The 20,964-nt window shown below is 39.2% G+C and overlaps 1 protein-coding gene and 1 pseudogene across 1 annotated transcript; both read right to left on the reverse strand.

Moving 5' to 3' along the window:
* Positions 1-219: 219 nt before the first annotated feature.
* Positions 220-10,446, reverse strand: LOC140923259 (uncharacterized). The gene is made up of 8 exons (XM_073373343.1): positions 9,863-10,446; positions 7,208-7,521; positions 6,308-6,425; positions 5,655-5,994; positions 4,385-4,416; positions 3,813-4,114; positions 2,518-2,587; positions 220-1,599 (listed from the first exon to the last, which is right to left on the reverse strand). The coding sequence occupies exons 1-8, from the start codon at positions 10,164-10,166 to the stop codon at positions 1,280-1,282; spliced, it is 1,800 nt and encodes a 599-aa protein (XP_073229444.1). The 5' UTR covers positions 10,167-10,446; the 3' UTR covers positions 220-1,279.
* Positions 10,447-15,938: 5,492 nt separating this feature from the next.
* LOC140923176 (uncharacterized) lies at positions 15,939-20,752 on the reverse strand (annotated as a pseudogene).
* Positions 20,753-20,964: the final 212 nt, after the last annotated feature.

The following is a 20,964-nucleotide window of genomic DNA, read 5'->3' on the forward strand; positions in this document are numbered from 1 at the left end:
ACGGTCCCATGTTTTCTTTCTTTTAAGGAATTTTCAAATTCTCACCCTCTCCAGTCTCGGATGTTCTTGTTCGTCCAGAGATCAGATTTCCTTCTGAGTCGGTACATCTTTAATAATTAAATGTCATCAAGAGTGCTCAGACATGCATTTTATGGTTGTGAAAACAGAGCGAAGTGAAATTAGAAAAATTTCATAATATCCTTTATGTGGGTGCGATGCTTGAGCGAACGTTCGTTTATTCATGTAGAAGAATGCAATCATTTCAATAGGTTGACTAACAGCTCTTTGTTGAAGAAGTCACAATACTAGTAAATTCAACAACCTAAAACACTTTTAAGACCAAGAGTTGTTTGACCGACGCCAGTCAGCGTCTATTACAGAACCTTTTTAAGATCATAAATGTAACCTTTATTGCTCAGTCCAAAAGATGATTTTTTCGCACAACAAATTCAATGGTTACAGTGCACATATCCGATTATACAGCTATGTATATACGGTCATGTATACACGCTATATCCTTAATTGCAACATCTAGAACGATCTATAATTAATATTATTATCTACAATTTACATCATATCTCACTACCCACCCTCCCCTCGTGTTTCTTTACTTCTTTTTTCCCAACCCCCTCAGGGAAATAAGTTCGTCCCTGATGTAGATTAAAAATATACGCAGCCCGAAGCATGCGATCAATTTAAGTACGACCCTGAGACTTTTTGCACAAAAAGTTTCTCTGTGTTACTTGAGCAAAAGTAATGATTTTTTAAGGATAGAGAATTTTCTTCTTTCGACATCTAAAACGATGTATTTTCAACTCTATGATATGCCAGATGACTTGTCGTCCTACACAGAGAAAGAAAAAGGACTGAAGCGAAACCAAGACAAGGGAGCCCAACTTGTTCTCTTGAAATCAGACAAAATTTTCCCGCGCTTTCAACACGGTCTGCTTTTTCCCGCGCATAACACCAGCTCCAGTTTCTTTAGCCTTGCATCATTTCTAGGTTTCCCGCGCTTGGCACTTCCGGCGCCTCCTCACTATGACTAGATGAGAGGCATCGTACAAGTGTATTCCTTTTTGACACCGGCTGTAAGTTTTTCCTTTTGGGCATTGGCCAAATGCTCTTTGTTTCGAGTTTTGACTGTTCCATCAAACTGCGTTTATTTTTTCGACCAGATGCGATTTCCAACCAGTCTCTCACAAAACGACATAACCGACGCTACAAAGAACGATCGAACCATAAACCACGCTGTAAACAGTTAAGGTCACGTGCCCTATCTTCATTCAGAGGGGTCATCGTAATCATGGTAACACGAGAGATCCTCCTGTGGTGTCACGTGACATTTAACATTGTCTTCATCCGTGTCATCGGGATCTGCATAATCATGAAAGTCATTACCACAACTTATTACCTGCTCAGGCGAATCATTTTCATTATCTGGTACCACAATGATGCCTTCTGGTTCGTCATAGTCATGAAAAGCTGACGACAAATTATTTAATTTCCCTTTTGCAGGTGGACAAGGTTTTCTTTCAACAAAGCTCTCTAAAGGAGGAGGAGGTTCTTCGTAATCTTTAGAATCATCTGAGTCAAACGAATCTGAAATTGAAATAAGTTTGATATCACTCGACAGACAACCAATGAAAACTTCTAATGTAACCATTATCAACATGAAACCGCCGCTATTTAGCCATCCAGTCAGAGCAATTATGCGCGATTCTAATATTAAGCTATAAAGAGTGATTCTCACTTTAGACTCTGGATGAACTCTTTAAGTGTGGCGGACCATTTAAATGAAAGCTACTGAGCAGTACTTTCCTGTGGTACTGTTTATCATGCTGTACAAGGTGGTTCTAGCTGTCGAGTCTGTGGATGAAATCTTAAAGTGTGACTAAACAGTACTTTCCTGTGGAACTGTTTATTATACTGTACAAGGTGGTTCTATCTTCTAAGCTTGAGGAGGAATTCCTAAAATGTGAGCATTCAAATGAAAGCTACTGAGCAATACTTTGGCCCTGGTACTGTTTGTTAACTCTTTTAAGTCTGTAGATGAAATCCTAAAGTGTGAATGTCATAACACTTATTGCCCGATTTTTTCCTCCAGAGCTACCGGTATTAATTATATAGCCTGAGAACAAAGCTGACAATTCGCGATGCTAACACTGCTTTCCCCGCCGGAAATGACATTGGTGGAACGAGGACAGAAATGACGCGTCACTACCCAGATCTGGGTAGTGCTTCTGATTTGGTGAAGCAAATTTCCAACCAATCAGGCGCACTATCCAGATCTAGCTCGTGACGAGTCATCAGTATGGAATTCTGCACTCATTTCTCAGACGTCATTTCGCGAGGAAACCATGCAGTAGTGGCGTCACGAGATGTCAGCTGTTTTCTCACCCTACTTATTATACTGTAGGTTCTAGCTACTTGTTGAGATAGGCTAAACCAGAATTACTGACCTCACGTCTAAGATAGCAGAACTTGTGATTGTACTAAAAAAGTGTTCTAGTAACTGACCTTCGCTATCAGATCGTTCTTCAAGTTCTGCGTAATCTGGAATCTTTGCTTCATCGATAATTTCCAACTTCTGTAATAACACCAAACAACAATGAGGTAAGTGATCGAGCGAAAAGTACATGCTTTAAATCATTCTTTTCATGCAAGCCCACGAAGCCCGCGATCACTATTTGAAAACAAAAAGTGATACTCTGAACAATCTATAGGAGGAAAGACACAATTGTCGACAGAAAATTTTAATCCCGTATTGAAACTAAAAAGAATTTCAGGAATCGGGCCTTAGGATTCCTGTGGTATTACCATTTAACTGAACTTGTCTGGTGGAAGTTTTACATAATTAGAGGATATCACATGGCCGCGAGGAGATACGAAATTTCTCTTCGAGTGTTGAAAAATATTTTACGAGAGAGCGAAGCGAACGAAAGAAATATTTTTCAACAAGAGAGGAAAAATTTCGTGCCAAACCATATCACTTTAATATATAATTTTGATATGTAGCTACAGCAACGTGATCTTTTCGGCGCGAGTTCGTCGAGAAAGTTTGGACAGGAGCAAAAAAGAGGAATCAAGAGGGAGGTGAGGGGGGAAGAGATGGAAACCTACTCCTCCCCCATCGATCTTCCATTTCTTTTGCTCTTGCTCTAACGTTCGCACCATAGAGAGTTTAGGCACCTTACGAAACCACGTCCACGACAGCAAACGGAACGTCAAAAAACAAAAGGTTTAATGAGCAAAACAACAACTCTGCACGTGCATCACGCTTTTTTGTACATTTCTTTGCCTTCACTGCACAACTACGACGTGAAATGACCAAATTTTAAGTTTACTTGGGAACGGGAACGGCAAGGCGATAAATTCTACCAACTATGTCCGAACTTGAGCGCGTTCCCCTCTCTTCAGCTCCAGCCAAAATCCCCCTCTTTTAAGTGACAGGGCGAATTGGGATAATCGCGAAAAAGTTTAACCATTTCACTGCCAGAGTGCTTGATGGAGTTTTGTAAGTTGACTCTAACTTTTGAGACTGTGGATGAAATCCTATGATGCGACCATTCAAATGAAAGCTCTCTGCCTGTACTTTCACATGATGCTATTTGTTTGTCAAAATATTAGAAAATGAAATTTGGAAATTTGGTCCAAATTTGCCTTTGGCCTCATTTGGCAGTGAAAGGGTTAAAATAATGCGAAATCTGTTTTTCAGTGACGTTTTCATGGACGTCGCCGTTGTCGGATCGTAAGGTCCCTAATAACTCGATTGAAAACGCCTGGTACGCGGGCTCCGTGTGAGTGAACCTCACCTGTGAGTTGGCGTCTTTTATTATCAAAGTCTGATACATTCTTTCCTCCTCAGGATCGTCCTTTAGTAAGCTAAGATAATTGGATGAGCGAGCGCCTCGATCTGACGTAAGATGCTGATTGGGTTTCTGTCCTATGGATAGAGTTCGGTAACCTGGCAGACTGTCTGCTCGCTCTCTGGGCTTGGTATTCTCCACTAGAGGCTGATAATCGGGCCAGACCTCCTCGGTTTGTCCGTTCCCATTTTGAATGTGTGTCAATTTGAGCGTACCGGAAGCACCACGTTCGTATAACGGGTTAGTTGCTGTAACAGAAAAAGAAGGTCAATCAACTCAAAGAGCTCTAAGATATCTAAGATATTAGGCACCAAGATATCATTGCACTTATAATGTGGTACACAAGTTTGTTCACTTTCTGTCAAAGTGGTCGCGGTCGCTTACGATAGGTTTTTAATTATTGGGCTTTGAATGAAAAAATTTTGCTGTTTTGGATAGGTACTCGCTTACAAGTAGTGGTCACACGGAGGATCGAATGTATTCACTTTTCTATGTTTAACAAAATAAAATAAGCCTACCTTTATTAAGTTCCTTTTTCACTTGAAAATTTCTGCAAAATAAAATCGATTAAAACATTAAGCAAAACGGTGCACGCAGCTTTCAAAAATATACAAATAAAATCAACGTTGATTCATCATCATTGATTCATATCGCATATAGTCCTTGCATTTTCCCGCTGGAATTATGGAGCGTTTTTACATGACGTCAAGACGGCGATATTAGGCTGATTTAGCAACAGGACGGGAACGTCAGTTGATGACGTACAAGCGCGCGGAAAGGACTAAACACGACTTCCGGTGCCCAATTTGCCGCTCTGCCATTGGTCAACATTGGTCAGGCCAGTTGTTTGATTTGCGCGCGCCGTCGTCAACTGACGTTCCCGTTCTTTTGCTAAATCAGCCTATTAACGTTCCAAAACGGCTGTGACTAGAATGGATACCCCAAAGTCAGATTGTCGTCACTCAAAATACAGGATAGGAGTCTTATAACTTAAAGTAGTAAATAAGAGAAGAAAGAAAACAGTAGGTAGTATGTAGGACTTGAACCCGCGTCTTTTGATGTACAATCCACATTCGTATCCACTACACCATCAAACGCTAACTGCAAACACCGGTTAATTTTAACGTACTTCACATGGCGTTGATCATTACATTATTGAAAGCTAACCGTTTTTAAAACAGAGCTTAACCCTAATCACTGTACTTCGGTGCTAAACCCTTTATTCAACTTTTTTCCTTGCACAACTGTCTCTTACTCTGATTTCCCCACTTTTCTCAAAAATGTACCCAATAAATTCACATAAATATAGTATAGAGTATAGCGTTGTGTAATAAAGATAAGGTGTCCAACCTAACTTTTAAGGTATCCATTCTAGTCATAACCGTGAATGAAACGGCGGCCATATTGGTGTAACAAACCAATCCGGTGGGAGCTGAACTCTTTTCTTACGTACACGCTTTCTTTTGTTGAAGCATTAAAGCTGCATAGCTGCTGGCAAAGTTAATGAATCTACCCTTTATTAGATGATTTTCACATTTGAAGTTCTATCAAACGACGACTGTAGAAGACTGCCGCTAAACAACACATACAATTCCAAAAATTCCATTTTCTGATTGGTAATTAATTGAAAACTAGAGTATTTTTTTTTTAAAAAAGGTGAATTTCCCCGTAAACTTGATGGTTGTACATGTGCAAGATAAATAAGCAACAGGCACTTTGCAAGTGCCACAAAATTTTAATTTAGCAAAATAAGAGTTTGCTTTGGTGTGACACAGTAGGTGATAGTACCTATTTCGTCTCCAGATCAGGAACACCAAAGTTGAACAAGCCAGCAAACCAAAGAGAGCCCCAGCCAGTGAAGCGAGTATAATAAGTACTATGCTGTTTGCGTTGTTCTTTGGCGGGTCATCGAACGGTGTACCACGAACAACACCGAAACCTAAGGAAGTTGGCCTGTGCGCAGTTGATGTAAGGTTTTCTCTTGATGTCACAATTGTCTCGGCGGTTGCTTTTATTGTTGTTTCTGCTGTGGTTTTAGTCGTTTCCGCTGTAGTTTGCACGACCGAAGTAGCTGGTAACCGAGTGCTCTTCAGCAACGCCGGTTTTGAAGTTGGTTTGATGTCAGTAACTGCAAAGACAGTAAATTAAGCGGCAATTAAAACACTTCGTTTTTAAATTTCCTACATGAGTGTAGCCACTCAAATGAATTTTACGAGGAAATTTTTCTTAGGGCGAAGGATGTGAAAAACCTAGTGTTAGGCGCGAGGCGCGTTTATTAAGTAAGGCGAAAGACTTTTAAAAAGTCTAGGCTATATGTACGAGAAAGTTCTGACAGACTGTATAATTACATTGCGAAAAGTAACATTTCTTCTTTTGGTTGATTAGAGAAGCTCTTTATACCAAGAAAGAAATCATTAAGAAAGAAGCGTCGCTGTACTTACATGATCCAGATTTCTTGAAGTGGACACAAGACTTTAAATCCTTCCCTTGTTTACTACGACAGCGCAACTTGAGGGAGAAAATGAGCCCGTCATATTGCTTTCCAATGTCAGCGCTCCACTATTGTACAAACACATAAAGAAGTAAATTTAAAAACGTCTTACGTAGAGAGCGTTTTCACTCAAGTAGTCAGCATCTATGCAAATCAATTAGAACAAAAGAAATCATGTGAAAGACGTCAAGACGTCATGTGAAAACACTCTATAAGTCTTAAACATATGATAAAATTATTTTAAATAGAATATTAAGGATCGTTGCTCAGTTGTTACTGCGAAATTGTAGAATCTTTGCCATGTTTTTCACAATCAAACTGATCGAGAGGGGCTGGCTAAGGTCGACCGGTTCGAAGGACCATTGGCGAACATTCAGATTAAGTTACCACAGCAAGTCATATATTCTTATTACAAACGAATAAAGGGATTTATATTCAAAAGAACCTGTGGTCCCGAGTTAGTAAGTGGGCGAATAAACACAAAATTTTAAGTCTTATCAATGGGACGTTTCGGTTGCTCAGAGTCCTTTGCCATAAAATGACAGGGGCTTTTTTGCATATGGGCACGGATATAATTCGGATGTAATAAAAATTCGCTGGTAAAGCCTAGGTTCACCTTCCTTGTGAAGAGAAATGTGCGACTGTAGGAGCCCGTTGACTACCAGTCCCTTATTTTCCTAAGGGGAAGCAAGAAGAAAACGCGAGCGCTGCGTGGGAAGTCCCCTCTTGCGAGGACAAGCGGCACGTGAGTTCACGCGCGCTCGCGAATTTCTCTTCTTCGCTACTTTTCTTGTGGAAAATAGGGGACTACTTGTAGAATACCGAGATTAAATCGTTAATTTTCATTCACCTTCAAATACAGCTTGTCATTATCAAGCACAGGATGTTGTCCAATTTCAACATTTAGCTTCGCCAGGAAAGGATCTTGAGATGAGCAACTCTTCCAACTACCATTGAAGAGATAGAGTGATTCCTCCGGAACTATCTCACAATTATTTAAGTGCTTGAGAAGCCCATAAAGACTAAGAGCATCGCCGATTTTTTTATTCCAAGAACAAAGGTATAAACTTGTTCTGCCCGGAGAGCTGAGACTGTCCAATGTTGTAATGACTTCTTTTCCGCATTGTAAGTGCGACTCTGCCACAACCATGCGATGATCGCAATCTAAAGTTCAAAAAATGCAATGAGTAAATCTCCGCAGAATAATGTGAAATTCACACTGAAACGTCTGTTCTGGTAGGTTAGTAAAGCTCTGTTTTTGTTTAATTGTAATTGCTCCTTTTCTGTATTTAAGAACTCAACCGAAACAATAAAATACTTTCTTAAAATGTTCAAAACACTGCTCGTTAGCGTTCAATAGGAAAGTACTCCTAGGTAACTTTTATTTAAATCCACAGACTCAAAACTTAGAACCATCGTGTCCAGCATAATAAACAATACCACAGGAAAGTACTGCTCGGTAGCTTTCATTTGAATGGTCAAACTTTAGGATTTCATCCACAGACTCAAAAGTTAGAACTACCTTGTACAGCATAATAAACAGTACCACAGGAAAGTACTGCTCAGTAGCTTTCACTTGAATGGTCACACTTTAGGATTTCATCCACATACTCAAAAGTTAGAACCATCGTGTCCAGCATAATAAACAGTACCACAGGAAAGTACTGCTCTGTAGCTTTCATTTGAATAGTCACACTTTAGGATTTCATCCACAGACTCAAGAGTTGGAACCACCTTGTACAGCATAATAAACAGTATTTTAACCGATTCACAGACTCAAAAGTTACAAAAAATTATTCCCCGTTTAAACTGCTATATGAACTATGCCTTTTTTATCACAATTTTTCCTACATTAACTTTTGTATAGCGCGGCACTGTCTTCTTTCCGTTCCTTTGATGATTTTTTCACATATTCTAATTGAATGGTTTGCCCCTCGCACACGACAAAATTTCAGCTCGCTATTCAAATGACGTGATATTTTTTAAACAGGAAGAAGATTAAAACTTTCTCCTAAAAAAAGTTACCAAGTTAAATTTGTTCTCAATAAGTCACAGGAGTGAAAGAAAACTTCAACAGCTGCGGCGAGTGGGAAAGATGCCGGGACTTCCCGACGAAAGACAGGAAAAGGTTGGAGAAACCATGTTGGGCTATAAAAATGCATATTCTGTGACTGAAACAATGCCAACGTTACATTTTTTCTACATGAAATATTGATATAAATTACTAACAGTTTCCCACGAAGTCAACGTCAAAACCCATTTATATCGCTAAGAAGGAAGACAGCCAATTAAATTTATCACTTTTGGTATAACATTTCATTTCAGAGAGCGAAAATAAGGATTTAATTCTGATCATGTTTTTTTAAGCCATTTTTTTTTTACTTAAACTTAACAAGATTTTAATTTCTCCTGAAAAATGACCTACGGGGCATGCGAACTATAACGTAATGATCGTCTCAGAAATTATGCGAAGTGGATTATTGGCAAATGAACTGCATCTGTTGCGGAGAATTTATATCTAAATTTTTTCAGTTCCGTCAAGCCTTTTTCTAAAGAATGGAAATTTTACACCCTTGTCAAATTTAGATACGATTTTAAACCTCGGAACAGGTGGCGGAAACTGACGAATCTACGATTACAAATGTGTTATGACGGATGACATTTTTAAAGTGATACGCAACGTTGAGAATTAAAACTAGAGTCACGAGTAACTAGTACGGTCTGGAATTGGGGTAAGAACCGGCCTTTTATTAAAATGTGTCCGGCGTACAACCACTGTGTACGTTCAAACTAGAATGACCTTGGGAACACCACGTGCCGAGACTACGTTAACACGAATTTGGATAAAATATTCGCGTGCAACATGTATCGAAAGCTAAAGAGCGACTAAATCGAAAATTCAGTTATACAAAACAAAAACAAAAACAAAAATCTTGTGAAATGAACGACAAAGTCGTTTATTAAAGAAATACTGATGTTTCTTCTTAACATTTGACGTTTTGTAAGCTTTATCCTGAGCGACAGTGAGAACATAAGACTGTTGAATTTTTATTTCATTTCAAGAGGTTTAGGAAGATCAATCACCCTGTAAAAATCCTTCAACATTTTTTTTTTAATTATTATTTTTTTTGTTTTTCCAAATCTGTTTACTTTTTTATGAATACAGCAAATGAGCTTTCTTCATAAACAAAATTGGCAGTGAAAATTCGAGCTATCGATCTAGCGTGATTAATGAAGACTCACGGGTGAAGAAGCCAAGGTCCTCACACTGATATGATCTTTAACTGCACGTTTAGTGGCGAAGTTCATTCCACAGTCATGAGCACACGTGGCTTAAAAAAACATTCGGTCATATAAACTTCACATCTTGCCGAGTTTTTTGTTTTATCCAAAAGTGATCGCCCTACGCCGACTATGCCTGCGCGATAGTTCAAAATGGCGCCGGGTACGTTTAGCATATACAACCAGTTCAAGCCAAGTTTTCAAAGAACAAAAATAGACTCACCTTGAATTCCACTTTGAGCTTTCAGAATTGCCATCAAGCGATCTTCTGAGCTACAATTCCCGTTTTTTAGAAGATACGTGGGAGAGTGACTCGGACAAACACAACTACAACAGTTGACTGCGCAAAATTGCGAATTCTCGTCGTTGAGAACACACGTATCAATGCAAGATTCCGAGGAGTTTGTGTTCTTAAAAACATCGCCTTTCGTGTATCTTGTAATGTTAAACGTGCTGCTCCCACACTGAGCGAGCAAGAAGACGGTATAAAGTAACAAAAATCGCAGAGACAGGATTTCTTGTGGCATACCGATCGGACGAAACCTTTCCAGAAAATAGCAGTTCGTAGCAAAGCGTGGTTAAGCGTTGTAGGAAACGCGCATAAACGTTCTGTATTGATCTAAAATGAGCGTGCCTTGGTAAATCGGATTTCTTTCTCGAGTGTTTAGTGGTTAGAGCCGGCAAACCTTATAAACGTCTTGGTTGTTTGAAATCAATAATAATCTGTAATATGATAAGTTTAGTCTGCGCTCCAACCCCACCCTGTCAATCAACAGAGGATATAAATTTTGCTTCCCTGCTCAAGTAATTTACATATTCAACCAAATAGGAGCGGGTTTAAGCACAGTAACGCGTTCAAACCAAACCAGTATACTCAAACTTATTTTCAAGCGCATATTAATAGTTGTTTTAAACACCAAAACTTGTAAAACTGGAGGTTTCTGGAATGTTCCTTGCGTGACGTAACGCTCCCACGTGTGTTACAAGGGCATGGCTTCCGGAAACCATTGAAATGTAATGTTTTAACTCCTGGAGACCCACGTTCACGTTTTTAATCTTTTCAAAATCTGTAAAGATTGAAAACATAGACGGAGTTTTTGCGGGATTGATATGAAAAGTGCAAAATCTCAGTAACGTGATTATGTCCATGAATTGTCAACAATGAGTTGTAGAAACTATTTTATCGCGTGAAATACGAAATTGTCGAGATATGTATACGGCAGACTTCAAATCACCAAAAGGTCACATCGTCTCAAAAAAGTTAAGATCAGATGCACGAAAAGGGAAATCAACCTACAATCATCATTCCTCCGACTTGACTTAATGTTTTTACAAGTGATGAAAATTTTAGTTTTGAGTTTTAAACTTCCTGGCTTGCCACAAAACTGAAAATCCCCGTTGGAGGAGATTAATATAAGAGATTTGCACAACTTCAATTTAAATAGTCATAACATACTTAAAAGCCTAATCGTGTTAGTTTCGTGACTTAATGGTATACAAGATTTAGGTTTGAAGTGTTTGGGGTTTTTATAACCTGTGAGAGCGTTTGCTGATAAGAAAAACAACACCCAAAGCACGTCGTACCTAAAAACGAAATTTATAAATCAAGACGAGGCTGGCGAACGCTATTATAAATGTCAAAACAGAAACTAGGAGTCGATAAATGAACGCCTTTGGGAGCTTTACCGTAGATCTGCCCATTCTTGCACTCAACCTTGGGGCTTGTTTTATTTTGGCCCAAAATATTCGGAAGTGAAATTCACTTCTTTAAAGCTGATTTAAAGGTGCTGATTTCAACATGATAAACTTCTTATGTGCTTCCTCACTTGATATTAATGAACTTTTGGAACTACTCTTTAAAACTAATTCCATTTTTCCTTTCTCCCCCTTGAATTGTCATCTTTTTTTTCTCAGTCTTGGGGGAAAGCGGGTCATTTGTCAACTTCGCGGGCTTACATAAAGCTAGCCAGCGTGGCAGGCGTTTGAAAGGGAAGGGAAAGGCCTAGAATAAAGCTCTCCCTTCTTCTGTAGTACTCTTTCAGGAGTGCTGTCTATTATATTGTTTAAGGTGATCTGAACTTTAGAATTTGTGGATGTCAATCCTAATGTGATACCATTCTTTTCTTTTTCTCTCTATTTTTTGTTTGTTTACAGAACTGTTTCACGAATTTAAGGTTATCACACTGAACTTTGGACCCAGGCACTTTCCAAAATATTTTTGTACCGTGTTGCGATAACGACTATTCCATATTCAAAACAAATCATCATATAACATCATCAGACTCATGCGAAGTTGACAACCAAAACACATTTTTCACCCTTAAAAGGAACATCAACGCTGTTAAGGAAATTCCCTGTGGTCTGCTCATTTTACTGAAGAATCGAGTCTTTTTTTTCCGTGAGAGGTCGAGCTGGAAAGAATAGGGCATCAAGAGTGCTAAAAAGATGGCCACTCGCGCAGTCACCCATTCGTTTCCATAAACGACTGATAAAGCTAATGGATTTTAGACTTCAAATTTCGGGACAAGGTTTTTAAAACAATTAAACAATTTCAATTTTTGCCTTTGGAGTCAAAAAAGGAAAGACAAAAGAAGAGACGAAAAACATCGTCATCTTTCTAACTGGCAAGCTTTTTGCTATTTGAGAAGTGAATGTTTCATTGTTTTATGAAAAAAGAGATCACCACTTTTCATGTTCAGTTTGGGTTCGAAAGATAAACCAAAAGAAAACAGGAAAAAATACCTTAAAACAAGGACAGGTGTATAAGTCGTACCTAAAAGAAGAAACTTTTTTTTGTTAATGAAAAAGTGCTTTCAAATACTTTCACTCCGGTGGCAGATAGTTAAAAACCCCAAAAACGGCGATAAAAAAAGAAATTCACAACCTACATAAAATCAAAGAAGCCGCATATAATAAAAATGTTTGCATGTTAGTAGGCTGCCTGACAAGAAGAGCTTATTTTTTGAGTTCTTAATTGATATTTCGGAGCTAAATGCTTTTTCGGTTCCGGCCAACATGAAATCGGGAGAGAAGTTTGAATATTTCCATCCCATCGTATTTAGCGTCTATAATCAATTTGTTTGTCACTCCAAATCATAAAGTTTCTGTGACTAAAGTGGTTATTGTTATTATATTGAAATGCTATTCCGTAGTTTTTGCCACTATCGAAATTGCAAGCATTCTGTATAAAAGAATGTTCTTTTATTTCAAAATGTAATCCATAAATTAAAAGAAAGTACCGACTAAAAAGATCAATGTTTTTTTACTGATGTAACTGCAGCTCTTCATTTTAAAACATTGCTACTTAAAAGAAGGCAGCATTAACTTGCATCTCCGATTCAGCGTTTTCTCTTTTTTCTACCATCGCCTAATTTTGGTTGCTTAAACATACATTTAACATTATTTAAATCATTCCATCGTTTCTTTTTTATCGTACGTCCTACCTATGATCTAAATGACTTGTCAGAAACAAAAATCGTTTGGCGCGGATTTTGTCTGAGTGCTGCTTTATGGGTCAAAATGGTGTAAGTGGATGACATCGATCAATATCTTTGCCAACGGCTTTTTGAGATGCCGTAAAAATTCCAGTAAAATCTAGTATTAAGACACCATTTTTTTTTTCTGAAGATATTTAATGCCTTCCATTGCTTCACAAAAATTAAAAATAGACAATTGGGGGGAAGAATCTGATAAGCTAAACTTTTCAAAACTGTGAGAGCGAAAAAAAAAACATGACAGCATTTTACTCGTTAGTGTGTCGAAAGTCACATTCAAGAAACTATTTAAAAAATTCAGTCCTCTTGTAAAATACTGAAAACAGATCTGATAGCAATACTGTAAGTACAGCTCAAAAAATAAATAAATAAAAGAGGAATGAGAGAGCTGAGCGTCAGTGCAAAAATATTTCAAACACTTTTCGCTGATTATCCTAAAAGTTGTTGTTTGCATAATCTTTGTTTTTCCGTAAATTTCTCCTAGGTATTAAAGTCGTCCCAAAAGAAATTGTAGAACTGATAACTTTTACATCTTTTAAAGTTGATTAAACACTGCTGCTCGTTTTATAAACCCGCACGAATACACAGCATAAAACATCGTGAAGGCACGAAGAAAGAAAAAAATAAGGCAATTAATGAGTCTAAGACCCTAGATTGCTATCTGGGACAACGGATTATGCGGCGACAACATGGAATGTTTAGGTCAATTGGCCTCAGAGACCACATTGTGGCGAGACTAGAGGTGTCAGTCTCACTTTTAAGTCTGTGGGCGAAATCTATGATGTTACCATTTAAATGAAACCACTGTGGCAGAAGTTTTGCAGAGTTTTACTTCTTTTTAGGATTTTACTAAAACAGGAAGTTTTTTTTATGAGGAGGGAGGGGATTGTTTCTCTGATCACTATTATACAGCACTGATTATATAAGGAATGAATATCGAAAGTCAGTTAAAGGGCTGGCTACGGCATGCGTGTTCCCTACAAACATGGCACGCTGCGGTCTGGTGAAAGAATTACCTTAATTGTCTGTAACCCTCAATTATAAATATTTCATGGCAAACTTATCACGCTAGCAAACAAAGGTCACCAGGCGTTTCTCCACTTCGCGTGCGAGCGTTATTTAATAGGGAGTTTTAGCAACGAAGACGCGACGGCACGAGATCTTCAAAAAGCAACAGATTTAATACACAAAACTTTGCACGCGCATCGCACTTTTTGGTGAATTTCTTCGCCGTCACTGTACGACTACGACGTGAGATTTGTCATTTCCCTCCGCGATGCCTTAAGGCGAATGTTAACACAGAACGAGAAATGTTTCTTTCCCTTTTAAACTTGGTTTTTGTTCCCTAGAATTCAACTCCAGGAAAATCACCTACATTGGACACTTAAGCTATGTTTACACTACATCAGATAGTTTTTGCTGCGGCACGACAATGATATCAGATAGGTCTTCTATTCACAGAGAAAAACGGTGATTTCCGCGCGATTTATTCTGCGCCGCGCTAATCTCGAAAGAGGAGCGTCACAAATCGGATAAGTTCTGTGCTACGCTTTAGTGTAGCATGAATAGGCACTATCATACTATACTCGGACCGTAGCGAAAGTGAATAAGTAGGAAAGAGGACTGGAATCCACTGAGACGAAAGTAAATATTTAGGAGTGAGGATTGGGATTGAGAGTACCAAACTCTCGGCCAACCGCTCGGGCACGATGTTCGGTGTGATTGAACGACTTGTTCCAGTTCTGTGACGTTGTTGTTCATACTTTAACTGATAGCTCCTGCAGAGCCTTAAAAAAGTGAGATGGAGTAATCACAACGAAGAATTAAAAACAACGCGAATTCATTTTTAGTAGCGACCTTTTCACTACCGCCGTGTCGTTTAAACTTTGCTTGAACATTACTACCTAGTTTAGCGTTCGTTTTCAATATGGGGAGTTCAGCCGCCCATTCAACTGAAGTCCATCAAGCAAAATTTATGAATTCTGCAAAGACGGAGTAAAGCAAAATCACTGAGAAGCTAAATGCTAGCCTGAATTTCACCTGCTTACTTCGAGTCGTTATTAAACGTCGTTACTGAGGGAGTAATAACGACTCGAAGTAATCGGATAAAATTCAGGCTGGCTAAATGCATGTTCAGTTGCAAACTTCCTCCGAGCTTGGTTCCGAGTTCGCGGAGCGAAGTTTTGGTTAAAAATTTCCCGTTTTTGGCTTCGATTGGTTGAATTTTTCCTGCGCTTTACAACAACCGTTGGAAATTTAGGACGAGAAAAAATTGACTTTATAGGGGTAGCACCATTACGGGTAACCAAGACATCTTTTGATATTGTGGCCCACAAATAAGAACAGAAACAAACATTTAAAAATAAACATAATAAGTTTAAGCTTGGTTTAAGAATCCCAACTGGCCGGTTGCAAACCACCTGGCTATTTACAAGCGTGACCGGGGGGTTCAACTCGGGACTAGTCTACCGAGAACAAATCTAGCTAGTGGTTAGGGTGGCGATTGAACTCGAGGCGTTTGCAATTCTACCGCTCTACACACCACTCAGCTACGCTGCCTCTTCGCGCGGGCGTACGGTATTGGCCATACCACCGAGTTGGTACGTGTGCTTCAGTGCTTACTTTGCGTCCTCCGAAAAGATTTATCGACCCTGATTCCAATTCGTCATTTTTTTCGCGCAAGATGCTAAGCTGTCGTTTCGAGATTTTCCTATTCTTGTCTATAAGTACCTTACATGGCATGATATTACTGTATAGATAAAATTCCACAGCTCTGAATTATTACATACGGTAAAACTGAATTGTTTTCTGGCAAGTTCAGAGCACTTTATCAACAAATTTAAAATGGGCTTTCAAGGAAACGTGGTCCGATGGATAGAATTCGCTTGGAAAGCCACCATAATCTGCAACTTTAGACCCAGGAATGGTTTCTAAAGCAGCAGTCGGCATTAAAGTTTTCGAATCAAACCAAATATAATCCGTAGCCCAAGTTAAACTACCATCATCTTCATAACTTGTACACTCGGGTTCAGAACCCTAAACAAAAAAATACGCGTCAGATTTTTCGAAAAAATTCGTTTTGTTGTTGTCTTCTATTTGCTGTCTCTTTGAAAAACGCGGTTTATGGCGGTGCAGACAGAAGAAGGTACTTTTTTCTGTCACGTGATAACCAAGATTTCTCGAATCAGCAGGTTGCCCCGTTTTATTCTATATTATTCAGATTCGCCAATTATTAGCAGGGTAACCGCAACAGCGTAAAGCCAATTACTGCGGGCCCGGCCGTAAACCTCCCCTCCCCTCCCCCCATGAGAGATAGAACACAGCACCACCTAAGAAACGGTGAAGAACGACGCTACAACTTACCATGACGACCTTGTAAGCACTTTGGAGATCTGTCAGAGGGTTATAAATATGCTCTTTGAGACTGTCTAAGAGTGTCAACTGTTCAGCCATAACCTGTATTTGCCAAAAAATCGACGAAACGAGCATTAATCAACCTTTTCTTCACAGAGTTAGTAACAAGTTTAACCAACTAAAAGAGTGACCCCAGAAATAAGTTATAATGGACGATTATACGTCCAAATTTCTTTTTTCCTCCGCAGCCACTGGATATCTATTTTTTTTTACTTAGATCGTTTTTTAGCTTTACTTGTGTTTAGGTGTGTCATTCCTTAAAATATTGATCTTTCAAACTAAACGAAAAGTACTTGAAAAGAAACAAGATCTTTATCATGGCCTCACGCCAGTCAGGAGCCCATAACTCGGTGCGTAGAACTCTCGTACTAAGCGCCCCCTCCCCCACCCCCCGAGGGTTACTCCCTTACTGAAACGGGATTGACCAATTTTGAATCGCAAGACTTGGGGAGAGGGCGTGCGACAGGATTAACCCTTTGAGCCCCAATATACACATACAAATTCTCCAAACTGATCTCCATACATTTCCTTCATGAATGAGTTGAGAGAATTTGACAAAAGATCAAGGCATTTTCCCTTAGGTGATCATTTTATTAATTCTCATAACCTAATCTCTTGACATTGTATGGATATTGTTAGGAGAAAATTGACGGTAGTCACTATTGGGACTTAAAGGATTAAGAAATATAACCGGGATACGGGATTTGGTCATTTTATGATGCGGGATTCGGGAAACATTAGGGACGATCCAATGACGCGACGGCAGCGAAAACGTCGCTTTAAAACTTTCGGTCTTTATCGCGATTATTCCAACACACTACAGGGGAACCCTCCGGGAGTTGAATTTCTAAGAACCCTATTCAAGTTTAGAAAGAGAATGAATTTTGACGTCGTAGTTAGCCCTCGATTTGACGTACATGGTCACATAAAAGTGCACTATTCTTAAATGTTAAAACTTGTAGTAATTGTACCTGTTGTGGTTTGATGAAATCTTTAGGGAATTTTAAATAATCAACGGTCTGAAGTTTGCTGAAATGCTCTTCATCTAGCTTGCCTCTGTTCAGTAGTTCATATGCGGGATATGGCGGGTCGATGTTAAAGTCTCCGCATAGAGTATATGTGCAACAGACTCTCCTTGAAGCTTCAACGATGCTACCTTGTCACTGAGAGCTTACGTGACAAGTGCAATTTCACAGGCTTGTGTGACAGGCTTCATCAGATCTCCCCATAAGATATGAGTATTACCTTACAAGAAAAGAAAACGAAAAAAAAAGGAGGTTTTTAAACACTGGGGACATCTTGGATTAAACTGTCAAAATTACTGAACAGTAACCATAGAGTGTTTTCACATGATGTCACGGCGGCCATATTGGTGTTCCGAAACAATGAAACGGCAGCCATGTTGGTGTTCCAAACCAATCCAGTGGGAGTTGAACTTTTTTCTTATGTAAAGACTTTTGTTTGTTCCAATAGATTTACATAGATGCTGACCAGATGAGTGAAAACGCTGTATAGACTGGCTGTCATTTACGGCTGGCGCCTGGGATTTACATGCATGTTTAGAATGGCGCATAGAAATGTGAGCCCAGGTTCTCTCCACCTCACAGACCTTTTGTGCCGCTAAAAGGCTGGGTAGAGGGGGAAAGAAAGTGCGCCATGGACAATGCGAAGAGGAGCCTCAGCGTACACAGAAAAGAGGCCCAGACAGGAACTCCTGATCCAGGAGACCGTTGTACAATTTTAACAGCGAAGGAATTGGGAGGCATGCTCTCCCCCACAAAAAAACAAACAAACAAACCTGGGTCTTCTGTAATGGCTAAAAAAGCATCTAAAATCTTCATTCTCTTAAAATTGAAGTGCACCATTTCATTGTAATACAGATCATTTTCAGTCACGTGGTCAGCAGCTTTGCAAATTGCTTGGAATAAAAGAAAGTTTTAACATGTAAAAAGAGTTCAATTCCCACAGGAATTGTACACAAACATGGTCGCCGATTCATTTTTTTGTACACAAATATGGCTGCCGTGATGTAATGTGAAAATGATCTATTGGCTGTAATGCTTATCTGCCATGGTATGTCAAAATATGTTGATGCTTCTTGAATAGTTTCAAACCTGGAGGGTGAACTCCCTCCCTACCGCGGTGTGCCACTGGACAGGGTATGGTTTTTGACCTCTTTGTCCTTAGCAGGGTATATAATTTTGCCATGAGTCTGTCAACATGGTATTGCCCTCACAACTGATTTGATTTGCTTATAAATTTTGTTTGTACTCCAAGTATACAAATGCAATGACTATAATGTGAATTTGTTCTTTCGGAATGCCAATATATGGCTTTAAAACAAGACAGCGTCCTAGACAGGCTAATAAAATTGAGAGAGTAGCTCTAAAAAAGGGTAATGTATTTTAGGAACTTTTCGTCCTCAACACTTCCACTTCCACATTTCCCATAATGCATCTCATTTGCCCACCCACCCCACCCCCCGGCAAAATTTTGCATAATTGTTTTCAATTTCTCTTGGGATGGCTATAATACAAAAGAGAAATGAAAAACAAAGGTTATGCAAAATTTTGAGGGGCAAATGAGGTGCATTATGGGAAATGTGGAAGTGGCGTCTTGGTCGAGTACCAACCCCAACCCCCATCCCCCAGAAAACCTGTCAAACCTTAAGTTCAGTTTGAAAATTGTTTTCAAAAGGCCTGTTCTCTTATTTCTAGCAGTACATAGATAAGTGCGAATAAAATTTTGTTTTGTTTAGGGCTTTTTACTGGGTAATCTAGAAAGTGTTACTGCAAACATACGAGCCTTACGGGCAGCTTAACGTTTGGTTCATCAGTATCCCATGATAATGGAGAAAACAATTGAGTCAATAATCCTCTGCTTGTTTGTCAATTTTCTGTGGAGATTTCATTGGATTTGACCCTCTTGGGACTAATATGTGTGAGAAATTGAATGATTATACGTCCAAAATTTTTTTAAAAAATGGAATTTTTCAATACCTATGACCAGAAGTGTCCTTGTGATCTTGTCTCTTAAAGTTGCAAGTATCACAACTTCTCCAAATTCCCTGCATTCAGCTTGGGGCATGATTTCATCGGCAATTTCATTGATGATCATTTTCCTGGCTTCTTGAAGATCAAACTTTTCATGTTTATAAAACAGTGCTATGCCTTCCAGCCGACCTGTACTTTTGTCCTTTTGTGCGAACAGTCCTTGATATCCAAGCAAAGACATTTCTCCCTTCAGTATGTCATTGAAGTAGGGAGGGTCAACTTCTTGTAAACATACAATATCAGCGTCCAGCCACTGGAACTAAATTGAGAAATTTTTACATCAACTCTTTCAGTACTGTGAGTGGTTGAACTAGGAGGCTCTTGGTTGAACTCATAGTCATGTACCAGTCCATACCAAAACTGCCCCTCCCCCACCACCACCCCCCTCCCCCAGGTTTTGTTCTGTACAGTGGGGAATATGACCCAAAATGAGGCTCGCCCAGTCAGGCATTTGACTTTTTGTGTCAAAACGCTGGTCAGCGCATCCTCGGAGACCCAGGGGCAGATAGTGGGGGAAAGGGCAAGTCCAAACGGGCGAAAAAAAATGGCAAGAAGAAAAGTAGTTCTGCTCTCCCCAATCTTCCTCTGTCATAAAATCAAAGATGGCGACAACAATACGAACATAAACAAGCCTTCGCCCGCCCAAAATACGCCTGCACTACAGGCTATTATTAATCATATATATCATCAAAAGAATAACAAAACGGTGCTTTTGCTATTTGCCTTCTTCTTTGAAGCACTGAATTTTTTCTGCAATCCTGCAACTTATCACTATAACTGCCAAAGCAAGCAAAAGCGTTTCTCTGCGCTGGGAGATAGACTCTGTCTTAATGATACTTTTTTCAGTACGAAAGCAGAACAACTTCCCTTTAGCTTTAACAAAATTGCCCTTACCTCCGTGAAAAGTAATTTGTGTCGAAGACAGTCTTTGTCTTGATGGCGTGCAGCGTATTCCTTAGAGCATCTTTTATAATTTCCCTTTGTTCTAGCTGGCTGAAGATAAAAGTCGGCAAGGATATTGTATGTGACGAGAGAAATATCTCTATCAACACATTCTTCGTTTCTTCTATCCGCATAAACAATTTTTCGGCCCAGCGAAGGACTTTCTGAATTCATATTCGCCGGTTCAAACTAAGACCGCGAATATAAATTCGCTTTCCAGGGATAATGCTTGATTGACATTTGCATATCAGCGAATCAAAACTACTTCCGCTGCATGCTTCTAGTTGAGAAATGATATTGTATTTGCCGACTTCATATTTTCTCGGCAAAACAAAACATGCAAAGACAGCTACAATTTACAAAAACAATTAATCACTAAAAACGTGCTCTTTATGACTGTCAATGTATTTTTAAATTTTGGA

The sequence above is a fragment of the Porites lutea genome, chromosome 13, assembly GCF_958299795.1.
Source record: "Porites lutea chromosome 13, jaPorLute2.1, whole genome shotgun sequence".
NCBI classification, from domain to species: Eukaryota; Metazoa; Cnidaria; class Anthozoa; order Scleractinia; family Poritidae; genus Porites; species Porites lutea.